Below are 20586 nucleotides of genomic sequence, written 5' to 3'. Positions count from 1 at the left end.
TGTTTTCGGAGTTGTTCGTTGGTCTCTTGAGCATGGAGAAGGTCGTAGGCAACCTTCTTGGATTCTGTTTGAGCTTGGGTCAACTCGGCAGCCATCTTCCCTTTTTCCTTGTTGGCCTCGGTGAGATCAGCCATGGCGTCGTCCCTTGCTTTCTCTACTTGCCCAAGTAGCTTCTCGCGTTCGACCGACCTCTGCTCCAGTTTTTGCATCTTGGCGGCATCAGCTTGAATGTGAGCCTCCAGGTTGCTCGCCTTGATGCGTAGAGGCACGATCTTGCTTTCTAGCTCAACTTTCTCTTGGGCAAGATCATGAATTTTGCGGTGAAGGTCAGCAGCTTCCTTGCGCGCCAGCCTGAGCTCGGTACTCAGGGCATCCTCCACTCGGGAGTGTTCCATTTCCGCGAGCGTCAGGCTGAATTACACCTTCTCCACCTCAACCTTCATAGTGCTATTTTCGGTCTTGAGGTTGTAGAGATTGTCTTGAAGCCGCCTGGTGGAGCTCTCCACAGCCCTTGTTATAATCGATGGGATATCCTCTGCTATGGTTTTGAGTTTGGCAGTCAGAGGTTCCCACATCCTTGTGACTTCAAGGGAAAGGTTTGATGCTTGGAGAGGCGCCAGGGGGGCTTGTTGAGGGTTCTCGCCGCCACCTTCCTTAGCAAGATTTTCAGTTGTTGCTTCCTGGCGTGGCGACGCAATCGGGGATTCGGTAATTAGAATTGGAGAGGTGTGAGCAACATCATCCCCGATTGGAACGTTCTCCGCAGCTGAAGCGTTTGAAGGGGGGCCCCCTCCAGCTGAGATATGAGGCGTAGTGGCACTTGGGGGGTCCTCCAGAACATTTGGCTCTTGAGCCTCAAGCTGCTGGCGGCGCAGTGGCCAGTGGAGTTGCTTGGACTGGTGATGAAGGGTCTTGCGGTGTTGGCGATGAGGGAGGAGGAGCGGGCGTTGATGGTGGTGATGAGGTTGGAAGAGGGGGTGGAGCAGGTGGAGAAGATGGTGCCACCCTCTTCCTTTTCGTGACAAGGCCATCCTCTGTGACCTCGTCGTCCTCTTCTTCCTCCTCTTGGACGATTTGGGGGGCTTTCCGTTTTGGCATCTTAAGGACCAGTTTCTTGCGCTGGGTGGGTTCCTTGGGCGGTGATCGCCCATGAACGATAGCCTTCTCGACCGCCGAGTTGGGAACCGTCTGGGAACCGGTCGCCAACCCGTGGTTTCGGGCGAGCGCCTTTAAGTCGGCGAGCATGTTCTTACCCAACATGGTGTCTGCATGAAAACGAAAGTGCATGAGTTAGCTCAGAGAAGAAAAAGATAAGTGCATGAGGTAATGAAACGGCAAAGCAGGTATATGCAGAAAATTTAAAACCAAAGTCTTGTGCGTATCGCACAAAACGCCCAGAAAGCAGTATCAGAAGCAATGTCGAAACAAGAGTGTAGCGTCCTAACCTATTTGGAATTCCAACTGGTCCTCAAAGAACTCGAAGGAGATCAGGGTGGGGGTCAGGAATGTTATGTTGGCATCTGCCACCCTCTTCCAGAATAGACAAGAGGTCTCGGTCCAAAGCTCCCATGCTATCAGGACTTCTGGGCCTCCTGAAGCAGCTCTTGGACTCCTTCTTCCCCTTGTCCACCCAGTACAAGGGGAAGCCATCAAGCAGGGAAGTGTCCTTTATCGCTTGCGCGTACTTGAATGAACTTCCCCTTCCAATCCTTATACGATTGCTGGAAGATGGTAAAAATGGATCTCCCAGCAATTGCATTTAAGGTAACCCACAGGCGTCGCCTGGGTGCTTGGCCTCAAAAAGAAACAAAAATACGTCCACCGACGCGGGCAGCCCCAGGTGATCGCACGTTATTTGAAAGGCTCGAACAAATGCCCAGCTGTTGGGATGAAGCTGGGCGGCGGCAATGTTGAGCTCGGTCAAGAGTTCCCTCTCGAATCGGGTGAGAGGGAACCTGAGTTTGACCTTCTTGAAGAAGGTTGTGTAGACGAAGCAGAAGGGCCCGTCGGCGCTTACTTTGTCATCAGCGCACACTGGCAGAGCAGCGGGGCAAGGCAGCACCATCATCCTTTCGTCGTGCTCCTTGTGAAACGATTGATAGGCCTCGTCCCCCTTTGTCAACCGCAAAACTGCTCCCGCAGTGTTCACCGACGAAGTCTCCTTTAGAAGGGTTGGGTTAGCCCAGGGATATAGCGTTTTGAAGTCTGGCAGAGGGGCGGGGGCTCCTCCAACGTTAGATGGAGTCGCCTGAGCCGGGACAGTTTGGGGAAGATGCAGGCCTCTCAGCCTGCGAAGAGGAAGCACCACGAACTTGTGTCGGGTCGTGTGCTTGTGAAGAAGGGTTTCGTGCTGAAGGAGGGGGGTTCGGGGTGATCTTTGTTGCGAGTCATGATAGCAACTGCAAAGGAAGAAGAAAGAAAAAAACGATCAGGGAATTACAGAGGCTGACTCGATCACAGAAGGAAGGTGAAAAAAACGAACGAGTGTATGTTCGTCGCGACGATCAACAAAGCCCTAAGTTACGCAGAAGGAGAATGGAAAAAACCCCACAGCGTATGCACCAGGCAGTTATAGGATGATGCAAATCGGTGAAAAATGCAAGGAAACCCAGCAGATGAAGGAAAGTAGTTACCTTTCGATGATCAGAACGCGGTGAAGGGAGATAGTGATCTAGAGTGTCGAGGAACGTCGAGAGCTTTTCGCAGAGGGAAGTTAGAGCGTTTTGCAAGCACGAAGGAAAGTGATGGAACAGTGGAGCGTAATGGGTTTAAGGGTTTTCGAAATAAGTTAGGAAGCGCTAACGGCAGATGAAGAGAGCCGTTGATGGAAGCCACGTGTCGACGATGAAGGAAGGGGTTGGTGGAGCGTCAGAGCAGCAGAAAGTACTATCGCTTGGAAATTCTGCGTCGGTGCCACGTAGACCGGTGTTAACGAAGGCTCTTTCAGTCTTTTCGCTAGACAAGTCCTCGCTTAAAGACCGGGGGCTTGTGTACCGCCCTGGTGGTCGGGTGTGATGACGTGGCATCCTGCTACAGTGTAGGCGTGTTGACAAGGCGCCAGGTTGGCAATGGGAAGGAAGTCGTGAGGCACATGTGGTCGCCAGTTGTTAAGTTGGCGTGTTCCGATTTCCAGTTTACCAGGATAGGCGATCGCCAGGTTGAAGATGAAGTCGCCAGATGTAGACTCAGGTGACCAAGCAGTCGGAGATCGCCAGAACAAGCACATCGCCAAAGATGAAAGAGAAGCAGATTATGAAGGCGGCCGGCGAGACCACAGGGAAGGTGTATGAAGGCCCTAACTCGCCAGTTTCAGTAGAGATCGCACTCCTAAGTTTGCTATGCACTGGGCAGTACCATGCATACGTAACTTAGCCAATATGAGAGTAGAAGCAGCGCCAAGTCAGGGAACCTCCAGATGATGGCACGTGTATGGTTGGATGCGGGCCACGTGTCCAAGTCTGCAACTGCCAGGAGAGAGAAAGTCACCAGGTATATAAGAGCTCTTAACAAACTTTCGGAGGTACGCACGTTCAGTTCATACACTTTACGCTTGCGAGTGAGAGAGGATTTGCACGGTTCTCGTTCTTAGTTTTTGGTGATACCGTCACTGACTTGAGCGTCGGAGTGCGATCGGCCGAGCGGGCGCCGTATCGTTTCTTTGCAGGTTCTTGAGATAGATCCCGTGAGGAACGGAGGTGATAAGCGGTGCACACGTCGATCCTTTGCGAGGCATTCTCCAGCGCTCCGGTCAACAGGCAGGATCAGTTTCCATATTTGTAATTTCAGTACAGTAGGTTTCGTTTAGTACAAATGGGGGGGGGGTGCCTAGTTTTTAGGTCATGAGGGCTTGTAAGGGAGGAAGCTTAACCTAGCTTCTAGAACTCTAGGATGATGGTGCACATTGACCTTAGTCAATGACCTAGGCCGCACCACATTACCCTTTCCCTTCTTACCATCACTACTTGTTCTCCAAGGCTCATCTTTTTATAAAATAGGAGACCTCCCTCATTGTATTTCCAAGTTGAATTGAATAGAAGAAAAGTTACTCTGCACAATTTGTGTGTGATGCTAGTGAGGCTTGTTCCTCTTAGTCTTTAGTCTTATCTTGTGAGAATTTGAGAGCTCTCAGTGGCGGCTTCCAACACTTATCTTGGAGTAAATTCATCCTCCAAGTGGCGTGCTCATCATCTCAACTCCACTCTCATAAGCTTCCTTGTCCTTCATATTTCCTTCCATTGTCATTCCATTCTACTCATAAATATGTTATTGTTTTGATTTCATTATGTTTTTCGGTTATTACCTATTGTTCTTGTTTTCCTTGTTTAATTCCGCACATTATCTTGGCATCATGTTCATCTTATCATTGCCTTTTCCTTTTGCCTTTGTGAAATGAACCTTCACATCTACTTAACCACTTGGTTAAGTTAATGTCCAGTGGGGATTTTCCGTAGGTTCTCACTCATAATGCCTAAAAATCTCAATTCTAAAATAAAGTGTCACCTAAATGAAACCTCTTAAAATCAATTCACATCACTCATGACTTCGAGTATTTCGCAGTATTTTTGCTGAAAGCTTCTTGTCAAATTGCCTAAGAAATTTTGATGTGACCTAACTTAATGATCCACGACTTTATTGTACTCTAACATGAACAAAGACATGTCACACCAACTTCTCTGCAAGCATATCTCTAATAACACTCATGTTATTTAATCCAAGCTTATACTAATATAGGAAACACCAAATTCCAAAGAGATGGAATCCATCGAACCTTGGGATAGGTATAAATAAATCAAAATGGATTCTTCCCATATTGTTAGGAGAACCTATTTTACTTTCTAATGGTCATATGTGGTGTCAACATCACTAGCTCATTTTTTCCTCAACTTCGAGCGATAGTATTCTCATATTCAGAAGGATGTGCATCATCAATACTAAAAACCTGTGCTTAGAACTAAGAGTAAGATCTACCACCATCTCCTTCCACCGAATACCATGTGCTAAATGATTCGTTCTCACCCTTATGAAAAGGTAAGAATGACCCAGCCAAACATAAACTTCCTTAACATTAGTTTATAGTACCCAGTGTCATTTCTTCATCCCTTGTTTTATAAACTGAAACCTCTTATCTAACCCAATTATTTGCATTACCTCAAGCATACCATTCTCTTCCTTAGGTAGAATGTGCATAGTCTTCATTAATTCATCCCATATTAATCATATTGAGTCATTTTTCTTCATTGTATGTGAGAAGTAGGTGATCAAACTCATGGAAATATTATTTCACTCTCATCCCGAGAATATCAAAACTATGTTAACATACTTCCTAGTTGTTATTTGTTCGGCCATTGATTTTTTTGACATATAGACGAGTAACTATATACTTGACAATATCTTCCTTCGTACCATGTCACCAAATAAACTTCCTGAAATTCTGATACCCTTGGATCATACTTAGATGTCATTAAACTTGCTTTCGTGACTCTTAGATGACCCATATGCTTCAATTTTTCATCCTTGGCACACATATTTTTTTCAAAATCTTAATATACCATATGTTTCCCACAGAGAACTCTTTAGTTTCATCAGTACATAATAATCTTAGAATAATCTTCAAATTCAATTTCACCATTTTTCTTACTCTAACTTTTTTTTAGAAACTCATTAGTTAAAACAAATGTACTACAACTTCCAAATTGATGAGAATAAAAAAGATGTTATCAATAGAAGAAATGGACAAGGGCATAGAAGAAATGGACAAGGGCCAAAGCATTTAAAGTTTTTCTTATTAGTCTTTGCAAAAGATGAGGCCCAAGCCCAAAGCCCAAGCCCAAGAAAGCCCAAGTCCCAACCATGAGGGGCAAGGATAAGAATTAAATAAAATAACATCATTTGAATTACTTTTGTATAGTTGTAGGAGGTGTGGATATTAAATAAAAAGGTGTGAATAGTTAGGGGGGTGTAGACGCATTTTAGGAGGTGCTGAAAATAGGAAGTGGATCACACTTACTTCATGACTAGGTGACACCAATTTGCATTTGAATTTGGAGGGAACTTTGAGTTTCATTTGTGTTTCATTTCAGCCCTCTTCTATTATAAATAGAGAGGTTGGGCTCTTTTAAATGCAGAATTGGATAATTGATATAGAGAAACTCTACTCATTTGGAGAGAGAATTGTGTGAGATTTTGATCTCTTAGCTTAGTCTCATCTTGTGAGGTTTTGGAGAGCTTCAAGTGGCAGCTTCCTTCACTCATCTTGGAACTCCATCACGAAGTGGCGTGAGCAACTCCAAATTCCATTCCAGCGGTCTTCAATCACCTAAGTCTCATTTCTTCATCTCAATTTCTGTTTTCAATCGGTAGTTTAGAGTTCTTTAAGTGTTCTTCATCTTTCCACTGTTTATTTTGGTTCTTGTGCTGTTCTTGAGTTTCTAATCGGTTCATTGTGTGCCTTACTTTTCTTGCTTGTCTTTTAATTCATATTCTTTTCCAGTTTTGTCATATATTGCATTCTGTTTTGGTTTAGCTTTTCTTGCTTATATCTTTTCTCGATTGTCTTCTTGTTTCCTCTAAGTTTTGTGGTGACTTGTTCTTAAGTGAGTGTGGTTTGCTTTGACATAGCTCATCCAATCCACAAGGGAGGCTTGGCTAAGGAAAGAACACTTTCTTGGAGTGGTTTGAGTACATTCTTTTGGCCTTTTCCAGCAAGCTACATTTTGCTTTATTCTGCTAAGAAGTTTCCTTAATTTTTTTTTTGTGCCTTTTATTATCATGGATAATTGTTCTAGTAGAGAATCCTCCAAACCTTGCTCACCTCAAAAGGCAACTCTCTTTGAAGATTTAAAGAATGCTAGACAATCAAATGTACAATATCTTGAGATGATGACACAAATGGAGGCAAGGCTTAAAATCTTAGAAGTAAAACACATGGAGAAAAGATTGTCCAAACTTGAATTGAAGAACGAAAGATCCTCACATTTCATCCATGGAAGACATCATTCTCCTAGGCATTCTTCCAAAGATTCTTCCAATGCTCACGGCCAACATCATCATGGGCATGTTTTAAAGAGTTCCAACACCTATGAGAGTTTTGAAAAAAAGGAAGAATGGAAAATACATAAACGTGAAGATAGACGCCAACATGTGATATTGCCTTATTTTCAAAGTGTTAAAGTACCTAGCTTTAGTGGTAATAGTGATCCTAATGTGTATTTAGATTGGGAGGCTAAATGTGAACAAATTTTTAAAGCCTATGGGGTCTGTGAAGACCAAAAGGTGAAAATAGCCTCTTTAGAATTTTTAGATTTTGCCAAGAAATGGTGGCATAGCATTGTAATGGACATTGGATATAACAAGAGACCTCCCGTGGTTTCTTGGAATGATTTGAAAGAGTGTATGCGCGCAAGGTTTGTTCCTCCTTCTAGGAAGGAACACTTGTTGAAGTTCCAAAGGCTTCCTCAAGGACATAAGATGGTAGATGAATACTTTCAAGATTTTGAAACAACTTTGACTAAAATGAATATGCATGCTAATGAAGAGTCAAAGATAAAATGGTTTGTACGTGGTTTGAGAAAAGATATTAGAGAATTTGTAGAATTAAATGAGTACTCTTCTTTTAAGAAAGTGCTTCGCATAACCATCAAGGTGGAATCATATCTTTTGAAAACAACTTTCAAAACTACTCATGATGCTGGTTTCTCCAACTATTCTAGGAAGGGTGCAAACAAAATTTCGACTCAAATTTCTTCTTCCAATTTTTCCAAACAAATCACTTCTCCAAAAAAAAGTTTCTATTCCAAATCCTTCTACTCCTAAGTCACCTACCAAAACTTCAAAAATGAAATGTTTTAAATGTTTAGGTTTTGGGCACAAAGCTCTTCATTGTCCACTAAAACAAACCTTAATGATAAACACGGTAAAACAAGACCTAAGTCAACCACCTACCACAAGTGACAATGAAAAAGACAAAGAAGGCCAATTTGACATGGGTCTTATCCTTTCATCTCCAAGGTGTTTTCCTTCCTTATCTTTTTCATTACCCAAGGTTCCTACTTATACACCATATTGGATAAAGAATGTTAAGGATGATTTTTTCATACCTTCTAGTTTCCAAATAATATCATTTCTAAACAATCTTGTCCAACATGGTCTGTATATAGAACATCTTTTTCTGAACTCCCAACATTTCAAAGTACTAAGTCCAGTTTGCCTATTTCTTCTTCTATTCTCTTATCTAATTGCAATCTGACTTTGTTTTATGTAGTAGTAATGAATTCGTGGACGAATTCTCTCCAACTTAGGGAGTATGATGAGAATAAAAAGATGTTATCAATAGAAGAAATGGACAAGGGCCAAAGCATTTAAAGTTTTTCTTATTAGTCTTTGCAAAAGATGAGGCCCAAGCCCAAAGCCCAACCCCAAGAAAGCCCAAGTCCAAACCATGAGGGGCAAGACCAAGCATTAAATAAAAGAGCATCATTTGAATTACTTTTGTATAGTTGTAGGAGGTGTGGATATTAAATAAAAAGGTGTGAATAGTTAGGGGGGTGTAGTCGCATTTTAGGAGGTGCTGAAAATAGGAAGTGCATCACACTTACTTCATGACAAGGTGGCACCAATTTGCATTTGAATTTGGAGGGAACTTTGAGTTTCATTTGTGTTTCATTTCATCCCTCTTCTAGTATAAATAGAGAGGTTGGGCTCTTTTAAATGCAGAATTGGATAATTGATATAGAGAAACTCTACTCATTTGGAGAGAGAATTGTGTGAGATTTTGATCTCTTAGCTTAGTCTCATCTTGTGAGCTTTTGGAGTGCTTCAAGTGGCGACTTCCTTCACTCATCTTGGAAATCCATCACCAAGTGGCGTGAGCAACTCCAAATTCCATTCCAGCGGTCTTCAATCACCTAAGTCTCATTTCTTCATCTCAATTTCTGTTTTCAATCGGTAGTTTAGAGTTCTTTATGTGTTCTTCATCTTTCCACCGTTTATTTTGGTTCTTGTGCTGTTCTTGAGTTTCTAATCGGTTCATTGTGTTCTTTGGATGATTTTAATCGGTAGATATGTTCCTCTTTCAATTCTGTCCAATTTTAGTTAATTACATATTTCAATTGTGTTTCTATTTGTGTTCTTGATTTTTTCTTGCTTTCCTTTCAATTCCACCAAGTGTTTGTGAAAAGGACATGACACTCATTGTTCAATGAGTTTGACTTCTTTCTTGGATGGCATTATCCTCCATTGAGATGACCTTAAGCCTCCTTAAAGTGTTGTTTCTTGTTAAGTGTCTATCCAGCTCATATCACAAATTTAAATTGTTGAAACTTCCACTAAACTCCAACCATATAATTATGTCTCCTCGTGACTTTAACCACCTGCAACAACATTTCCTTTCCCAGGATAGTACATCCATTAAAATTAATAATCTTTCAAAAGTATGTCCATCTTCTCCAAAAGGAATTATGCATCGTTCATTACTTGGTCTACCACAATCCAGATTTCATTATGTACTCTCATTGTCTGTAGAAAAGGAACCACACATATAACAACACAACTTTAATTCTACTTAGTCACGTCAAATGGTTGTAACATTATCTTAGGTCTTTGATATTCCACTTCAGTCTTTTATAGGTAAAACAAACAAGGACCTATGGAGCCACTTCCTCTTTATGTTGAACCATCAAAAACTTCTTCAAATATTATCTTAGTTATGCATGATGCACATTAAATCATTTTTTTCTAACTTTTATACTGACTATGTTCTCTAACTTCTTGTCTACAAATACAAACAACTTATCCTAAACCTCATGATCCTGCCTGTTGACCGGAACGCTGGAAACTGCCTCGTCAAAGGATCGACGTGCACACCGCTTCAAACCTCCGTTCTTCTTCGAGATCCACCTCAAGAACCTGCAAAGGAACAGAGCGGCGCCGCTGCGGCCGATCGCACTCCAACGCCCTAGTCAGTGACCGAATCACCAAATACTAAGAGAAAACTAAGAACAGGAACCGTGCAAATTCTCTCTCACAGTAAGCTCTATAACTCGCAAGCGTAAAGAGTGTAATCTGAACGCGCGTACCTCAGAAAGTTCGTTGAGAACTCTTATATACCTGGTTACTTTCTCTCTCCTGGCAGTTACAGACCTGGACACGTGGCTCACATCCAGTCGTACACGTGCCACCCTCTGGAGCCTCCTTGACTTGGGCGCTGCTTCTGACTCTCTTTTTGGCTAAGTTACTTATGCATGGTACTGCTCAGTGCATAGCTAACTTGGGAGTGCGATCTTTACTGGAACGGGCGAGTTAGGGTGCTCTCGTACACCTTCCCTGTGGTCTCGCCGGCCGCCTTCATAATCTGCACCGCCTTCATCTTCGGCGATGTGCTTGTTCTGGCGATCTCCAATCACTTAGTCGCCTGGGTTTACCATCTGGCGACTTCATCTTCAACTAGGCGATCGCCTGGCATGCTGAAGATCGGAGCACGCCAACTTAATAACTGGCGACTACACGAGCCCCCCGACTTCCTTCCCTTCTGCAACTCTGGCGCCTTGTCTACACGCCTACTCTGTGGCCTGGTGCCACGTCATCACTTTCGACTACCAGGGCGGTACACAAGCCCCCCAGTCTTAAGCGAAGACTTGTCCAGCGAAAAGACTGAAAGAGTCACGTCAACACTGGTCTACGTGGCACTGACGCAGAATTCCAAGCGGTTGTACTTTCTGCTCCTCTGACGCTCCACCAAACCCCTCACCCATCGTTCGACACGTGGCTTCATCAACGGTTACCTTCAGTTACCGTTTGCGCTTCCCAAACCCATTTCGAAAAAAACTCTTAAACCCATTTTCACTCTACTGTTCCATCACTTTTCTTCGTATTCTCAAACGCTCTCACCTTCTCCTGCAAAAAACTCTCAGCGTTCTTCAACATTCTGAATCACCAGCATCCTTCATCGTCTTCCTGATCATCAAAAGGTACCTCCTTTCCTTCTTCTGCTGGTTTTTCTTGCATTTTAACCGATTCGCATCATCCTGTAACTGTCTGGTGCATACGTTGTGGGTTGTTTTTCCATTTCTCCTTTCGCGTAACTTAGGGCTTCGTCAAATGTTGTAACGAACCTTCGTTCGTTCGTTCTTCACCCTTCTCCCATGATCGAGTCAGCCTCTGCGAACCCTGATCGTTTTTCCTTTTCTTCTTCCTTTGCAGCTTCGAGAATGACTCGCTCAAAGATCTCCCCGAATCCTCCTCCTTCATCGCGAAACCCCCCTTCTCAAGCACTCAACCCGCCGCGAGCGCGCGGTGCCTCATCTTCCCAGGCTGAGAGGCCTGCACCCTCCCGTCCCAACCTGGCCCAGGCGACTCCACCTATCACCGGAGGAGCCCCCGTTCCCCCACCAGACTTCAAAAAACTCTACCCCTGGGCCAACTCGACCCTGTTGAGGGAAACGTCTTCCGTGAACACTGCTGGGGCAGTTTTGCGACTGACTAAGGGGGATGAGCCCCACCAAACATTTCATAAGGAGCACGATGAGAAGATGATAGTGCTACCTTGCCCCCCCGATCTGCCCGTTTGTGCCGACGACAAGGTGAGCAATGACGGCTCCTTCTGCTTCGTCTACACAACGCTATTCAAGAAGGTGAAACTGAAGTTTCCCTTTACCCGTTTCGAGAGGGAACTCCTCACCGAGCTCAACATTGCCGCCGCCCAGCTTCATCCCAACAGCTGGGCGTTTGTGCGAGCATTTCAAGTGATGTGCGACCATCTGGGGTTGCCCGCATCCGTGGATGTATTTTTGTTTCTCTTCGAAGCCAAGCACCCGGGAGACCGCCTATGGGTTAGCTTGAATGGGATTGCTGGGAGGTCAATCTTCTCCATCTTCCAGCAATCCTATAAAGACTGGAAGGGAAAGTTCGTCCTAGTGCGCCCCAATGACAAGGACACTTCCCTACTCAACGGTTTCCCCTTGTACTGGGTGAACAAGGAGTCCAAGAGCTGCTTCAGGAGACCCAGAAGTCCTGATAGCATGGGTGCGTTGGACAGAGATCTCTGCCTCTTTTGGAAGAGTGTGGCGAGTGCCAACATCACCTTCCTCACCACCACCTTGATCTGCTTCGAATTCTTCGAGGACCAACTCGAAATTCGAATAGGTTAGAACATTTACGCCTTTGTTTTGATATTGCTTCTGTTAACTGTTTCTGGGCGTCTTGTGCATTGCGCGCAAGACTTTGGTTTTATTTTTCTGCATTCTTTATCTGCTTTGCTATTGCATACTGCTTTGTGCATTGACTTTCTCTCTGAACTGACCCATGCACTTTTGCTCCATGCAGATAACATGTTGGGCCAAGGCAAGCTCGCGGAATTGAGGGCGCTCGCCCGCGCCCACGGGTTGGCGACGGGCTCTCAAACAGTACCAAATTCGGTGGTGGAGATCGCCGCCGCACAGGGTCGATCGCCACCTAAGGGCCCAACTCCCTCCGATGTCCAGCCCGCCGCCCAACGGAAAAAACTTGTCCTCAAAAGGCCCAAGAGGAAAGCTCCCCAGGTAGTCCACGAGGAGGAGGAAGAAGATGACGAGGTCACCGAAGATGGCCTCGTTACAAAGAGGAAGAGGGTGGCACCTTCTTCACCACCTGCCCCACCCCCTCTTCCAACCTCAACACCTCCATCTACGCCCGCTCCACCTCCAACCCTGCCATCTCCACCAGCTCCCGCCTCACCTGTCCAAGCCATTCCACTGGCAACCGCGCCACCTGCGGTTGAGGCCCAAGAGCCAAATTTCATGGAGGACCCCCCGAGCGCCTCCACACCATATGTATCAGCTGGAGGGGGTCCTCCTTCCAATGCCTCAGCCGCAGATGTTGCTCCAATCGGGGATGAGGTTGCCCACACCTCTCCGATTCTGATCACCGAATCCCCGACGTCGCCACCACGAGTAGAAGTGCCTACTGAAGAACCAACCAAAGAAGGTGGCGACTAAAATCAACAACAGGCCCACCCAGCACCTCTACAAGCAGCAAACCTCCCTCTTGAGGTTACGAGGATGTGGGAGCCTTTATCTGCTAAGCTGAAGACGATAGCAGAAGACATCCCCGCCATCATCACCAGAGCCGTGGAGAGCTCCACTAGAAAACTCCAGGACGACCTCTTCAACCTTAAAACTGAAAACAGCACCATGAGGGTCGAGGTGGAGAAGCTGTCCTTTAACCTGACACTCGCGGAGATTGAACACTCCCGAGTAGAGGACGCAATGAGCACCGAGCTCAGATTGGCGCGCAAGGAGGCCACTGAACTCCGCCATAAAGTGCAGCAACTTGCTCAAGAAAAGATCGAACTAGAGAGCAAGATTGTGCCTTATCGCGTCAAGGTGACTGACCTGGAGGCTCTCATAAAAACCGACGCCGTCAAGGTGAAGAAGCTAGAGCGAAGGTCAGCCGACTGGGAGATCCTCCTTGGCAAGGTGGAGAAGGCGAGGGATGACGCCATCGCTGAGCTCGACGAAGCCAATAAGAAAAATGGGGAGCTTGCAGTTGAACTGGGCAAGATGCAAGCAGAATGCACGAAGGTTGCTGAAGACCTTCTCCAGGCTCAAGAAATCAATGAACAATTCAAGAAGCAAGTTGAGGAGCTGGAGCAGCAGAATAAGGGACTGAAAGAACAAGCTGAAGGACTCGAGAAACAGATTGAAGAGCTTAAGAAGCAAATTGAAGATCTCAATATGAGTTCCGCCCAAATTCTAGCTGCTGGATTCGAGGCTGCCCATGAACAGTTCGCTTGCTTGTTCCCTGATCTGGATCTCAGCATGGTGTCTCTAAACAATGAGGTGGTGGATGGAAAAGTGGTGCCCGCCGAAGACTAGTCAATTTACTCCATCCCCTGCTTTTATACTTTCTCTTGTGTATAACTTGTAATAAGCTTTATGTCTTCTCGTACATACGATATTTTACTTTTAATAGCAAAAGTCTGTGGATTTTCTCTTACGATTTCTTCAACTGCTTTAACTTTTCTTGCGTATTTTACTTCAGAGAAAAAGACTTAGCGAAACTGCAGGCACGATCTTTGACTTAACTGCTTCGAACCACTTCAACTTTAAGCAACAATCACTTTAACAACTCGTAATCTCAAGGCAATTAACCTTATCGTAAAAATATTCCTCAAGCAACAAACTTTAACTCAGCGACTGGCTTAAACACTGCTTCACCCGATCTGCTTCATCAAAACGGGTCTTTAAACTTTCTCGCCACTGTTTGAACTTTTCCTGGTCGCCAGAGACTCTTGGCAATCAGCTTCTTTCTGGCTTCACGCCTTGGCCATTGTTCTTTGATCTGGGGGTAGAGGCGCCTTTCGGATCCTCCTCTACCTTCCCAAACTTCAGGACCACAGGCCGGGTGGCTAGGCGCTCTCTTCGAACCTGCCTTAGCCACCTTCCAAACTTCGTCCACCCTTAACACCATACCTGAACTCGTTCGAGACGAGAAGGATTTTATCTTGCCTGAACTCGCTCATAGGCGAGAAGGTATTTTACCTGCCTGAACTCGCTCATAGGCGAGAAGGTCTTTTACTTGCCTCTATATTGCCCCAGGGGTTACATCTTCTCGCCCCCAGAAACACTGAGGACTTTTCGCTGGTGCCTCTACATTGCTCCAGGGGATACATCTTCTCGCCCCTAGAAACACTGAGGACTTTTCGCTGGTGCCTCTACATTGCTCCAGGGAATACATCTTCTCGCCCCTAGAAACACTGAGGACTTTTCACTGGTGCCTCTACATTGCTCCAGGGGATACATCTTCTCGCCCCCAGAAACACTGAGGACTTTTCACTCTTCCTTGCCTGCACTCGCTCAGCGACGAGGAGGTCTTTAACTTGCCTCACGACGCGCGAGGGCGTTGAGGTCTTTTAACTGGTGCCTTCGATCGCCGAAAGACGATGAGGACTTAAAAACTTTAACTGATGCCTCCGATCGCCGAAAGACGATGAGGACTTACAAACTTTAACTGATGCCTCCGATCGCCGAAAAACGATGAGGACTTAAAAATTTTAACTGATGCCTCCGATCGCCGAAAAACGATGAGGACTTAAAAACTTTTTAGAAAGCATGCAATATACCTTTAACTTGCCTTGAGTCACGTACAAGTGACAAGGTCTTTCTTCAAAACTTTTCTGAAAACAACAAGCACGCAATCTAAAACAACTTGTACTTTGAAAACTTCTCTTTATTGGGTGGCCTCATTAAAAACCCTCCTTAGGGAAAAAGAGTGCCCCCTTCAAACTGTTTTAACAGAGACATTGTAATGTAACTTTGTGTCTAAGCCCCAGGTGCGTGACGTTCCAGGTGCGAGGAATAGCCCCTCCTTCCAATGTCTCTAAGCGGTAGGCGCCGTTCCCGAGCGCCTCGGTTATTCTGAACGGTCCAGTCCACTTGGGTGACAGCTTATTCTCCATCTCATACTGGTGGGCTTTTCTCATCACCAGGTCGCCTTCTCTAAATTGTCTTGGCATCACCTTCGAGTTATATCTTCGTTCAATCCTTCTCTTCACCGCCTCAGCCTTCAATCTCGCCTCTTCCCTGACCTCGTCCAGTAGATCCAGGTTCAGCCTTCTCTCTTCATTCGAGTCTTCCTCTACAAAGATCTGGAATCTCGGCGAGCTCTCCTGGATCTCTACTGGAATCATCGCATCACACCCATAGACCAAACTGAACGGGGTCTCATGGGTTCCTGACTGCTCGGTGGTGTGGTATGCCCAGACTATACGGGGCACCTCCTCAACCCAGCTTCCCTTGGCTTTTTCTAGCCTTCTCTTCAAACCTCTCAACAACACCCGATTAGCTGACTCCACCTGGCCATTTGTCTGAGGGTGCTCGACGGATGCAAACACTTGTTGAATTCCCATCCCTTCGCAAAGCTTCTTCAACAGGTGGCTTGCAAACTGAGTCCCATTGTCCGACACCAGGCGCTTAGGCACTCCAAACCGGCACACGATGTTCTTCCACACGAAACCTTCGATCTTGTGTGCGGTGATCTGGGCCACTGGTTCTGCTTCGATCCACTTGGTGAAATATTCAATCGCCACCACCAAGTACTTCATATGCCTGATCGCCAGCGGAAAAGGTCTCAGGATGTCGATTCCCCAGGTATGAAACGACCAAGGGCTGTAGATCGACTTCAACTCCTCAGGAGGCGCCTTGTGCCAATCGGCGTGCTGTTGGCATTGCTTGCAACATTGGGCATACTTCTTGCAGTCTTCTCTCATCGATGGCCAGTAGTAACCTGCACGGAGAGTCCTCGCGGCCAGAGCTCGACCCCCGACGTGGCTTCCGCATATACCTTCGTGGAGCTCTGCCATGATTCTCGTGCACTTTTCGCCATGTACACATTCCAGGAGTGGGTGAGTGAACCCAAACCTGTACAGATCGCCATCAATCAACGTGTACTTGCTAGAATTTTTCTTTACCTTCCTAGCCTCTGTCGGATCCAGTGGGAGAAGGCCATCTGCCAGGCATCGCTTGTACTGTGTTATCCAGGTGTCTGGCTCATGGATAGCACACACCTGCGTCATGTTCACCTTCTCTCCTCGACATGCTCTAATTCTCGGCGATCTCAGAGTTTCTTGCGTCATGGACTTATGACTTCTCGCTGCTTTCTCTGTCGACTTGCTTATCTGAAGAACAAGGTGATCTGCCACGAATGCTCTCGGCGTCTTCAGAGTTTCTTGAATCACCGTCCTCTGTCTACCCCCCTTGCCTGAACTAGCGAGCTTTGCTAGCAAGTCAGCTCGGGCATTCTGCTCTCTGGGCACATGCACCACTTCAGAGGAGGCAAAGGAACTCTTCAACTCCTGCACATACTCCAAGTAAGCCGCCATTTGTGGATCTTTAGCCTGGAACTCGCCTGTTACTTGCCCCGTGACTAGCAGCGAGTCACTCTTAGCCATTAGCACCCTGGCTCCCATCTCTTTGGCCAGCAAAATCCCGGCGATCAGCGCTTCATATTCTGCTTGATTATTACTGGCTTTGAAGGCAAATCTCAAAGATTGCTCGATCAGCACGCCATTGGGTCCTTCCAAAATGACCCCAACACCGCTACCCTGCTGGTTCGACGATCCATCCACCGAGAGTACCCAACGGAAATCGTCCCCTTCAACTCGCGTTGCCTCAGATGAGAGCTCGACCACGAAATCTGCAAAGATTTGCCCCTTGATCGGGCCTCGGGGCTCATATTTAATATCAAATTCTGACAATTCTACTACCCACTTCACCATCCTTCCTGCAACGTCAGGCTTCTTTAAGACCTTCTGGATGGGCAGGTCAGTCATCACCAGTATGGTGAAGCTATGGAAATAGTGGCGCAACCTCCTCGCCGAAAATACCACAGCCAGCGCAGCCTTTTCTAGGGCCTGATATCTCGTTTCGGGGCCCTGCAACACCTTACTCACAAAATAAATAGGCTTCTGAGCCTGATCTTGATCCTGGGCGAGCACCGCACTCACCGCCCTCTCGGTTACAGCAAAATACAACCTGAGAGGAGTTCCCACCAGCGGTTTGCACAGAACCGGCGGGCTCGCCAGATACTCCTTCAGCTTGACGAAGGCTTCCTCGCACTTCTTCGTCCAAACAAACTTATTATTGCGCCTCAGGCTCTGAAAATAGGGGTGGCCCTTTTCTCCGCTAGCTGACACGAAGCGAGACAGGGCTGCCATCCGACCTGTTAGCTGCTGGACCTCTTTCACCGTAGCTGGGCTCCTCATCGCCAAGATGGCGGCACACTTATCGGGGTTGGCCTCTATGCCTCTTTCAGTCAAGAGGAAACCCAAAAACTTTCTAGCCTCCACGCCGAAAATGCATTTCTCTGGATTAAGCTTTAATCTGAACTTGGCGATCGTCGTGAACAATTCTTCCAAGTTTGCAACGTGCTTGCTCTTTTCCGGCGAGGTCACGACCATGTCATCGACATACGCTTGCACGTTCCTTCCCAGCATCGGTGCAAGTACTCGATCCATCAGCCTCTGGTACGTGGCCCCCGCGTTCTTCAGCCCAAACGGCATTACCTTATAGCAATAACACGATCTCTCCGTCATGAAGGCTGTCTTCTCTTCATCCATGGGATGCATCTTGATCTGGTTATACCCCGAGAAGGCATCCAGGAAACTCAGCAACTTACACCCTGCAGCACTATCTACCAGGGCGTCTATGCTTGGTAAAGGATACGAATCCTTTAGGCAAGCGTTGTTCAGGTCGGTGAAATCGACGCACGTGCGCCATTTCCCGTTACTCTTCTTCACCAGCACGACATTCGCCAGCCATTTGGAGACGAGCCTGAGGCTGCCTCCCCACCTAGGGAATTCACAACACCATTCTCACAGGCGATCCTAGAGATAGTGATGCCCAATACGTTCACAGGGCCCAACGTAACCTTCTCATGGATGGAGGATCCTGAGGCACACCTCACTACGTTCCACACACAGATGTTGTTGGTTGGCGGTTCTGATGCCGTAAGGTGCAAGCTCTTCATGAGCACTCTGACTGGGATGGCTATGGATTGGTTCATCAGCCTCCCAGAGGGTCACATCACGTCTTTCGCCCAGCTCTCATGACTATTCAGAGAGCAGTATGTAGCCAATAGGGCCCCAGCCCCAGTTTCGTACGACCTTTTCAACGTAAAGCAATTTCAAGGCGAGACCCTGAAGGAATACATAAGCCGCTTTGGGAGACAGGTGGTGAAGGTGGGTACCACAGACGAACCCATGATTGTGTACGCATTCAGGAAGGGGGTGCGTCCCGGGTCTTTCAGTAAATCGCTTAACTGCAGCCGCCCCAAAACTTTTGCTGAAGTAAGGCGACAAGCGGTAGAGCACATTGCCTCAGAGGGCGAGGCATACGAGAAGTGCACGACCGCCGCACCCACACGACCAAGAGCGCAGATACGCACGCAACCTGCTAGGGTTCACGAAGCTGCCACAGAAAGAAAGAACCCAGACAGGAAGCGCACCTATGAGACAAGGAGGACCCAGCCTAGAGGTCGAGCAGAAGGAAGGAGAGAGGGAAGTAGGCCACTAAGGCACAACTTTGTGGTGGAACTCAAAGACCTCATCGTTGTGCCCAACATAGCTGATAGGTTGAGGCACCCGGTAAAATCTGACAAGGTGCTGGGACCTCACAAGGAATCATGGTGCGAATTCCACGAAGCATTTGGGCACCATATTAACAACTGTTTGGCGCTGGGCTACCAGTTGGATGAACTCGTAAAGAATGGCTTCTTGAAGGACTACTTGGTGGAGAAGCAGACGGGACAATCGTCAGGTTCACAACTGGCGAGCAATGAGGGACAGCAGCACAAGATACCCGTTCACGGCGAGGTCCACAACATAGCTGGTGGGTTCTCGGGCAATGGGTGTACTGCGTCGCAACGCAAGAAGTATGCAAGGTCCATGATGTCAGTAGAAGCTTTCGAGGATCACTCACCCGATGTGGACATCACGTTCACCAAGGAAGACCTCAGGGATGTTGTGCCCCACGACAATGATCCCATTGTAATCTCGTTTGTTACAGCGGGAAGGATGGTTCATCGAGCGTTGGTCGACCAGGGGAGCTCGGCAGATGTGACGTTTTGGCCGACGTTCGAAAAGTTACAGCTATCTCCAGACCAGTTGAGGCCATATGGGGGCTGCTTATACGGTTTTGCTGGTGATCAAGTGGAGGTCAGGGGGTACATTGAGTTAAGGACGACGTTCACGGATGGAGCGGCCTCGCGCACAGAGAAGATAAGGTACCTTGTCGTGAACGCTCCTTCGGCATACAATATCCTGTTGGGAAGGCCGACACTCAACAGGATAGGAGCTGTGCCCTCCACGCGGCACATGAAGGTCAAGTTACCTTCGATGGAGGGGGTAGTCATCACCATCTGCTCTTATCAGAAGGAGGCAAAGAAGTGCTACGAAAACTGCCTCAAGAACAAGAGATTGGTATGCCATGTAACCACAACTCCGCCTCCGGGCGTGGAGCCTGCACAGGAAAACCAGTGAGTTATGGATGCAGCGTTGGAGGTGGCCGCCGAAGGCGATGTGACAATGGAGGATGTCGAGGCGATGTTCGAGAGCACCGCCCGGGTGGAGGAAGAGAAAAACCGCCCGGCGATCGCCAGGGAGTCAGGTATTGCAAGAGCACAGATTGCCAGCGAGAAGAGGCCCCGACCGGTTGAGGATTGGCTTGAGAAGAAGATCGGCGGAAAAACATTCAAGTTGGGGAAGACCCTAGATGGCGAGACGCAAGACCAGATCGCCAAGGTGATAGGCGTACATCTAGACACGTTCACGTGGTCTGCCTCAGATATGCCGGGGATTGACCCCGATTTCCTATGTCATCGTTTAGAAATGGACCCTCAAATCAAGCCAGTCCGACAGAGAAGAAGGAAGTTCAACGAAGAAAGAAGGCAGGCGATCAGAGATGAAACACGGAAACTCCTCGCCGCAGGTCATATCAAGGAGATACAGTACCCAGAATGGCTCGCCAATGTTGTATTGGTAAAAAAGAGCAATGGGAAATGGCGAATGTGCGTCTACTTCACAGATCTGAACAAAGCCTGTCCAAAGGATTCCTATCC

At 46.9% G+C, this 20586-nt stretch overlaps 2 protein-coding genes across 2 annotated transcripts; both read left to right on the top strand.

Moving 5' to 3' along the window:
- Positions 1-13031: 13031 nt before the first annotated feature.
- LOC137838402 (uncharacterized) lies at positions 13032-13847 on the top strand. Its single transcript, XM_068647646.1, has one exon. It carries the CDS (start codon positions 13032-13034, stop codon positions 13845-13847), a length of 816 nt encoding a protein of 271 aa, XP_068503747.1.
- Positions 13848-18730: 4883 nt separating this feature from the next.
- LOC137838401 (uncharacterized) lies at positions 18731-20008 on the top strand. Its single transcript, XM_068647645.1, has one exon. The coding sequence runs from the start codon at positions 18731-18733 to the stop codon at positions 20006-20008; it is 1278 nt and encodes a 425-aa protein (XP_068503746.1).
- The last annotated feature ends 578 nt before the right edge of the window (positions 20009-20586 follow it).

The sequence above is a fragment of the Phaseolus vulgaris genome, chromosome 4 (assembly GCF_000499845.2).
Source record: "Phaseolus vulgaris cultivar G19833 chromosome 4, P. vulgaris v2.0, whole genome shotgun sequence".
In the NCBI taxonomy this organism is placed as follows: Eukaryota; Viridiplantae; Streptophyta; class Magnoliopsida; order Fabales; family Fabaceae; genus Phaseolus; species Phaseolus vulgaris.
Note: the sequence above shows the minus strand (reverse complement) of the source record. Positions and strands in the feature narration are given on the sequence as shown.